Source organism: Botryllus schlosseri, chromosome 6 (assembly GCF_051294905.1).
Source record: "Botryllus schlosseri isolate E-star chromosome 6, Bs_hap1, whole genome shotgun sequence".
NCBI classification, from domain to species: Eukaryota; Metazoa; Chordata; class Ascidiacea; order Stolidobranchia; family Styelidae; genus Botryllus; species Botryllus schlosseri.
In genome coordinates, this window is record NC_137241.1 from 14,154,242 (window position 1) to 14,162,926 (window position 8,685).

An 8,685-nucleotide genomic window follows, 5' to 3' on the forward strand; every position below is an offset into this window, starting at 1 on the left:
TTTAACCTTAAAAATCTTAATTTTGACCAAATTTTACCTAATGTATGCAAATTAGGCGTTTTCCCGCATAATATTAGAATTGTACTACTTATTTTCATTTATGGTTGGAACTGTCTGGTTGAAACTTTTTTTCTTCAGAAACTGACAAATTTTTACACGAAAAAACTTTATCTTAACGAAATCTGGTCCTATGAAAAATTCCAGTAGTTATAAATTACGCATTATGGTAGAAATAATTGAAAATTTTTGTAGTACAACGAAAGATACTTTCCTACATTCTCAGGTAGAAATAAGTGTCTTTCCTTACTATTTAGTATTAGTAGCTTGCCAAAAATGGAGAAAGAACGTTCAACGCAGCAGTTGTTGGTGACAAACCGTGTTGCTTCATTGTGTCTACATCACAATTTTTATCCTGCGCAGTTCGCATCTTGATATTAGAACCATGCAATGCCCACACAGTCTTGCTTCAGTTGAGATATTGAGAGAGAGTTACATTCAAAAATAAAATACATGTTGCAGCGATACGATCCTTAGAGACCATGGTAGTCAGCTGCATCAATGGAGTATAAAATCGTCTTTAAATAGAGTCTTGCGTCAAGAATAAATTAAAAACAGGTAGAACAGGAACAACAGAAAACAAAAAATAAATAGAAGATGCATAACACCATGTCATCCTATTTGTTTCATTTGAATGTTTATGTTTGTTTATGTCTACAGCAGTAGGCCTATAAAGTAAGCTACAAGCTGTCAAATGTCAAGTTCACCGACAGTGCACAATCTACGATACAAACGAAATGCAGGTTGACCTAACGCTATAATTTTGACATGTCATCAGTTCCCCAAATTTTGCGCGTAGATCCTGCAGCTGCCCAAAAGTCTCGGGGATAGGCCACAAGGCCTTCACGCCCTTCACGCATAATAGGCCTACCGCAAACTAGTGCTGGAAGCTGCGCAATGCGCATGGTAATTGGTAACCCTCTGCAATGTTCTGCAATCCTCTGCTATGCTCGTCCTTTACTTCATTCCGTTGGTAATCTTTCATAATTTACAAACTTTCTGAGGTTGTGATGTGATGCTGTGAACAGGGGGTATGTGATGTGGTCGTAAATGAACATGACTGATAGGCTATTCGACATCGTCATCTGGAATCTAGATATCATCTACCTACCAGAAAAATTGTCCTACGTGTCGAAATATCAGTGCATTTATATGTCATAATTCCTGTATGATAATGCCTTGTGCAAACATAATCACCTCGAGTCCGACAAATTAGCCGAGGCCTAGAGATTACGTAAGTTTGTCAGTACTCTGTCGACTTTTCATGATGGATAGGTCTATGCAAAATCTTAGAAAGCGGCTGCAGTCGATCAAAGTTAGAGATGCAGTGTTATGTTTAGGACTGCTGTGGTTGTTACGAACAATTTACGGTCGCACCTACACGGAAAAGAAGCACAAGTTCGAGGAACTCGGCGAAGACAACGTGGAAAATCAGTGGGATAATATCGAGACTGTTCTCGTAGCATCAAGACATCATCGAGTTCCGTTACTTTTGTTTGACATCGACATACTGCCAGAAATCTTCGTCGAGAGAGAATCGAGTTGGAACGATAAACTACATAGGTGCAAGGTGGTATGTAAACATCATCCAGAGGAGAAGAATGTCATTACATTCGCAGCGCTGGCCTGGAAATTTCAAAAATCAAAAGATGAATTTATGGACGCACTGACTGACTTGGGTTTTGTGGTATCCCTGTCGGAAGTGGTAGACCCAAGGATTCCGAAGGACGGTAGCGAATTGGCAATGACACCATCGTATCTGTGGATGGCTAGAAACGACCACATCATTCACATTACGTTCTTGCACGAACGAGGGGAAGAAATCAAATATCTTTGGGTTGCACCGGTTTCGGATAGAGAATGGAAACGCACCGTGCGGACTTTGGCACCGATGCTGAGCGATGGTTGGCATTCGCTAGATGCTGTGGGCGCAAAGTTTCCCAGATACGCCCAGGCTTACGATTTGTCCCATCGCTTTACAGGCCTGCCTGTTCATTTGGACGGCCATCGTATTTCAGTACCGTATCACATCAAATCGTTTTTGAACGAATATAGACACTCGCGCTTCATTGAATGTGGACGCCCTGGCGCGCTGGAAAGACGAAGCGATACCATCGTACAGCAGAAAAGCGACCTTCACCGATCCCGTTTAGCCATAACGATGTTAACTGGAATTAAAAAGGCATTCGAAATGGCGAGAAAGCCGTTCTGGATCACTGGCGGAACCTTGCTCGGATGGTATCGTCAATGCGCACTCATAAGTCACGATTCCGAGTTGGATATCGCCATGTGGACCAGGGACTTGGATGAAAAGGTCATTAGCGACATGGAATATAGAAATTTTACGGCCAAATTTGACATGAACGCTGCACGCGCGGGGGGAGACGCGTATTTTCTCAACAAGAAAGGAAACCGAGTGAATTTGCTGTTGTTCGACCAGGAGGGCGACATAACTCGTAACATCAGAACTCGGACTGAAGACGGGCAAAAATTTCTCTTGACTTACCCGACCTTTCAACTTTGCTGGAGTGAACTCGTGGGGATGAAGCTGCGAGTACCGTGCGACTCTTTGGAGTATCTTGAGAGTTATTTTGGAGATGGGTGGCGTACGCCAAACTTGGAATGGGTCTGGCACATCAATGCCGCTAATGCAGCCGAAATACGATAGCTGGCATGTTCGTTAGGAAATCTGTAAACCAGTGATGTTCCGCTGTACTACTTTTCAAGGCTCAGACGAATTTCGTCACGAAGCAGATTTTGCGTCGTTTTTAGCAGTGCCGTGGTAGGCCTATAACAGCACTGCCCGTGATGATGTTTTCAATGTGTGAACCAGATTTTTTTCCTATTCTGTTTGCGTTGCGTACAATTAAGTTACGTTAAACACGTTGTGAACAATAAACCATTTGTCAACTGTGTAAGTGCGGCGTGGGAAAATATTTTAACGAACGCATTTCGTCCGTCGTCATGTTCATGACTCCCTAATAACACTCCCACATCTTTCATCTCGTATGGTTTTATCGGGATTACAAGAAAAATTCTTGAAACCATCGATAGCAACTGATAATAACTCTGAGCTGGTAATGGACTCATCCAGGTCGCGACTATAAGGGTGGTTAACTGGATGTAGGCCTGGATCTCTGGTATCTGTGGATGGACAGTGGACTCCTGAATCATGAAGCAGGGATGGGTAAAGGCAACAGCACGAAGGTCGAATTCAACCCCCGAAGTCCGGGATTAAGCCGTCCACTTGATTATATCAGTGATTCTCAACCGGTGTGCCGATCGGACTGTTCAGTGCTCAGGTGTGCCGCGAGAAAATGAGGTAAAGACGGTCGACGTGTACCAAAAATTAAGGAATCCAAATTACGAGTGTGACATAATCGGGGGCTATGTTTTTACCCACTCATTACCAGAGGTGGTCAAAGTAGTCAAGAAAGCTACTAAAGTAGAATTAAAAATAGCGACGAAAAAAATTTACTCAAGTTCGAGCAGAAGTACTTCTTTCATAAGCAACCTAAGACTACTAGAAGTAGAATTTACTGACTTTAAATCTACTCAAGTAAGTAAGTAGGCCTAGTTGTGAAAACGATCGCAAGTTGTTCGCAATTGTCAAAAGCTGCGCTATGCGGAAGGTGTAGAGAGCTTGATTCGTATTTATGCATCCCAGGAGGCGTCAATTTTTGACAGAATAAGCAGTCGTCCACATGGAAATGCGATACTAATCCTTTGTTTTCTCGAACACCCGGTTTTAAAGAATATCATGGCATGGCGCCCTCCCATATATTATACGACCCTTGGTTCAGTCGAAGAGCAATACGGAGAAATTGTGTCGGATACTTTAACACTTTGCGCGAATAGTATACGTTAATTAAAAAAAAGTGCAGATCGTAAAATGCCATGTAATAGTGTATAGCTTTATTTTCGGAAAATATAAGGCATAACTGCACTTGCTTTTATACTTCATCATGCATGTTCTCCAGACAAAAGAACTGATACTATATTTAGAACTAAACGTTCGTGATTGAAAGAAATATACACAAGCGGGAAATATATTTCATGTCTTTTGTCCAGAAAGTTTCAACGGTGGTCTGCTAAAACAGGTCGAACAATAAAAAAAGTCAAAGTCCACTTTTCCAGATTAGGACACGTCATGGGCTGCAAGGTATAATAGGTGATTGCTAGATTGCGAAACGGTAGTTTCAAACGTTATGGGGGCCATACCTATTGTGATGAAATATTTTATATATAGGCGACAATGCGGTGTGAACGGAACCACGCAACCCGGTATCTAAATTATATTCAGCAATACTTTCGTCAAAACATAGGAGACGGACTTTCAGCATTTCCGTGGCCACCAACTGGCCACGGATTTTAACGTGGCCGGCCATGAGATATCTGTGGCCAGTAAGTGACCACGGAAAAGCTTAAACCCCTACTGAAACATAGTTGTCACTCTATATCTACTGTGCGCGAAGCGCAACGACAATTCTGGGTATTACATGACTTTTACGAAAATTATATGTTGGTACTACGTGAAAAAGAAAAAAGAAGTAGCGAAAAAAAGATCTACTTGAGTAAGTACCAGAAGTAGATGAAAACTACTTGAGTACTTCGAAAAAGTAGAAGTACTCCGTTACTGACCCCCTCTCCTCAATACACACAATATATGTATCTTGTACAATGCGATAAAATGAACAGATGGGAGAATATCGAAACAACCATAGGTAGGCCTACGTCTATGAATTTGGCATCCCCTCACAGGGCCGAAACAGTACTTCGTCAGCCCCCCCCCCAATCGTTGGCCTTGGCCCCCCATATGATCATTGACAGAACTTCTGGGGGGTTCGCCACCCAGACCCCCTTTCACGTTGTTTTTTTTTACCGGCCACTAACAGTGAATCACGTTTTATTGTTAGCGGACACATGACCACACGTAAAAAAATTATCTAATTTTCTCTTTAATATTGGTAATTGCATATATTGCATTGCTAATAATTTGTCATCGTTTCCCAGTCGACGCGCTAAGATTTGCTGGTAAAGCTGAGCGAGGTGGTGACTTCAGATAGCAATCGCAGGACTATTCCGCTCCTATATGGTCCATGCTGCGTCCTACAATATAGTGATATTGTGTGATCGTGGGCGGGCAAAGCTCACAGCAGAGAGTCACTAAAGATTTACAAACGTAAAGATGAATATTCCGAGCGAACTTTCGGGCAAATATTTTTTTGAAATTGGCATGGTGCATGTTCGTTTAGTGCTGAGTTTCTTTTCATGGTGAAGCGTCCGGCTTCTTGATCGGTAGGTCGTGGGTTCGATCCCTGGCCGGGTCAGACCAAAGATCTGATTAGTAACACTGGTATCCATGAACTCCCTGCTTGGCGCTCATGCGTTACTGGGATAGCATGGAGGGGTGGTGCATGACTTCCTTGTCCGCGGCATATGCACATCATGCACTCATGGTATGCATAGCCTATGCACAGATCGTGTGTATGTGTATAATGAGTCGGTGTATATGCCGCAAAAAACATCAAGGACAAAAATAAACCACGTCCTTTCCTTTCCATGCTGTCAATCCCCTTGCGGAGAGTGGTCCGAAGTTGAAAAGCCAATAATTTCAACCAAAGACACGTTATGGCGACTTTAAAAATTTTAATACATGAAAAAGGTTCTCAGTGCAGAACCTACCAAGGTTCGTTTGTGAACGCGAACCTCAAAATTCCTGAGGTTCACACACACAGATCGCGAACGTGAATCTCACGTTCACACTATCTCTACAGCGACGCTACTCGCCACTCAGGGAACCCGAAGTGCTATAGGGTGCCGCGAACTATTTTTTTCCCTTTGAGAGGGTGCCGCGAGATAGCAGAAGGTTGAGAACCACTTATATGGCCGCTGTATAATGTAATCAGAGTAGCATATATCATTTTTTTTTCAAATTTTCATTTCTCAAATAATGAGAAAACCAAGTTCTTTTTTCGAATTAACATTTTTTTCGGCCATATCGTGGACATGATTTTGTGTGTCTTGCTGTTTCAAAGTTAACCATGACCAAATATGGCCGAAAGAAAATGAAAACTTAACAAAACCACTGGAAATGTGTAAAATGGACATAAGCTATATACTGTAATCCCATAGCGACGATATAGCGAAGACACGAAAAGCGATTATGACATCACGAGAAAGTGCCAACAAGCACAGAGATTGGGTGGTTGATCAATTAATGGATCCCACATGATCGTTTCAACATCCTCCTATATCTGTACATTACATCGCAGTATGGCTTGTGCAAGTTGTTTGTCTTAGCCGAATTAAAATAATAGAACCACTGTGTATTATTATTGGGAAAACACACGCACACGCATTCGTAGATGAAGTTTGTCATTTAATATGGAATACATATATGTGTCAAGTGTCATAAACTTGTAGTAATTCTAATTAATCAATTATGATGATGCCGAGTAGTCCAATACCATCCATCCCCTAATATGGTTGATGGCTAATTCATTCATATACTTGTAATTCCATTATTATGGCGGTGATCAAATTACGTGTCCGAATACATGTGTCCAATAGAGAGCTTTGACAGGCTATATTGATGTAATGTGGAACCAGCATTCAGGTTGATCAATTTTTGTATGCAGTATGTCATGCTGTGTAGTACTTCGTACCATGTAAATTCGGAGCTAACGTTTCGCTTCGTAACCGTATAATATATGTATAAATACGTAATGCACTATATCGGGCCCGCGTAGTTTTGCTAAACATAAACTCCTCTTTACAAGAGATTAGATATAGAATGTTATCGTCAGAAAGAAGCAGGCTGTATAGTCTGTCGATGAGCAAAGCGAGGAAGTAATTTCGAAAACGATGCTTTGTATTTTGCGTATATCGTATTCATGTATGAGCCTATTGCTTGCCGATAGTAACTGTGATCTTATGTACCAGAAATAAAATAAAATCTCAACTCAACTGAAGAGGAGTTCGTTTTAGCAAAGGATAAACTTGAAATGAAAGTGGAAAGGGACTGTTGTTATCATACCGACGTGATTTTCAGATTGCCAAATCATAAAAGTCAATATGAATTATAATATCGTTACGTCGAATATTTGATATACTGCTACAGCTATAATATGAAATAGCTGCAATTTATACAACTTATAGTCATATATAGCCAGTCGCCTGTTGATCGCCTACATTTCATGTAGCATCGACTTGGTTTTCTGCGTGTATGACGAACTAGATTACAAAGAAGCCTTTCGCTAAGAGAATCGAATCTGTAAACAATCTCCCTTCAAAATTAAGCCGTTGATATTACCTTTACTTCATTACTTGTATCGTTGCCACACGGCCAGCTATCGTAGGAGAGAATAATGTATAGTTAATTCAGAGTTGAAGATGGAAGCGAAGGAGTATAAGCTATATTGCTATGAACGAGGCAGGGATGTCTTGAGCCGCCTGGTATAGTATTAGACTGTGGCATGGCATATATTAGCGTTGGGACCCCGGGAAATCCCGATCCCGGGCTTTGAAGCAATCCCGATCCCGGGATTAATCGCAATGAAATCCCGGGATTTGTAAACAGCATCTACCAAGGCTTACGTAGCGTCATGTCTCTTATTTTGGTAATAAAGCAGTGTTACAAACTCGGCTGATTGTCTAAAACAATTCATAATTAGATGATATTAAAACCAACTATGGCATAAAATGAACTGCACAATCACTTCCGTCGTAGTGTACGGATCGCAGCAGTGTAACTCAGTATCGGATCGTTGCAGAGACGGTGCCGTGGAGGTGAAATACAGGCCGGGATAGTAGCGAATTTTGAAGATGTCAGTGCGACGAAAAAATCAGTTGTGTGGCAAAACTTTTTGTTTTGTAAATCTACAGAAAAAGCCAAATGTAACTTGTGTCAAGACGTTTTGAAAGCTTCAGGGTCTAGCACAGCGGTTCCCAACGTGGGCGATATCGCCCCATAGTGGGCGATTTTGAAAAATAAGGGGGCGGTAGGGGAGCGAAAATCTTAGGACGTTCAGTGAGATATATTTAATCAACACGGCCAAAAAATGCACGTGAACATGGCTTATTCTGCATACGACGCCAAAGTTGACTAAAAAAATGGTCAACGTAACGGCGGAAACCGGTTTTTGGAGCACTTACTCGGAAAATTTACCTTTTTATTTACTCAATTCTTTGGCGATCAAAGTATTTAGGTGAATGAATTTCCCGTTTATATGTCCTCTTCTTCGGATCCTTAAATATGGAGCGATAGGGGATGGGGGGGGGGGGGGGGGGAATTTGTGTCGAGGTTGATAAGGGAGCGATGAGTCGAAAAAGGTTGTGATTCACTGGTATAACACAAAGGGATTGGTAACGCATTTAAGGTCCGTATACACATGATAGTAATTAAATCAACCCGCATGATTCAATCGGGCACGTCAAAGAAATATCATTCCTTTTATAAATCGCATAATCCTCGGTTCGATGAACTTCCTAGCCAGTTAACTGCCGTGGACGGGCTAGCATTTAAACAAATTGCTACAAAGTGAGCGAATTCGTCGGGCCTTCAAGGCTGACGGCTATAACTTGCCAAGATGTCACAAACGGGTTCGGGACTTCGTGATCGAGCAC

The 8,685-nt window shown here is 41.7% G+C and overlaps 2 protein-coding genes across 2 annotated transcripts in view; one reads left to right on the plus strand and one right to left on the minus strand.

Annotated features, from left to right (window-relative positions):
* The window catches only part of LOC145440300 (uncharacterized), an 84,946-nt gene that overhangs the window by 46,752 nt on the left and 29,509 nt on the right, over positions 1–8,685 (minus strand). The window lies entirely within an intron of this gene.
* LOC145440305 (ribitol-5-phosphate transferase FKTN-like) lies at positions 1,266–2,975 on the plus strand. Its single transcript, XM_080317872.1, has one exon. It carries the CDS (start codon positions 1,322–1,324, stop codon positions 2,723–2,725), a length of 1,404 nt encoding a protein of 467 aa, XP_080173998.1. The 5' UTR covers positions 1,266–1,321; the 3' UTR covers positions 2,726–2,975.

Bases quoted from the DNA above. Each gene is read 5' to 3' on its own strand.
- LOC145440305 (XM_080317872.1), top strand. From the start codon at position 1,322: ATGATGGATAGGTCTATGCAAAATCTTAGAAAGCGGCTGCAGTCGATC.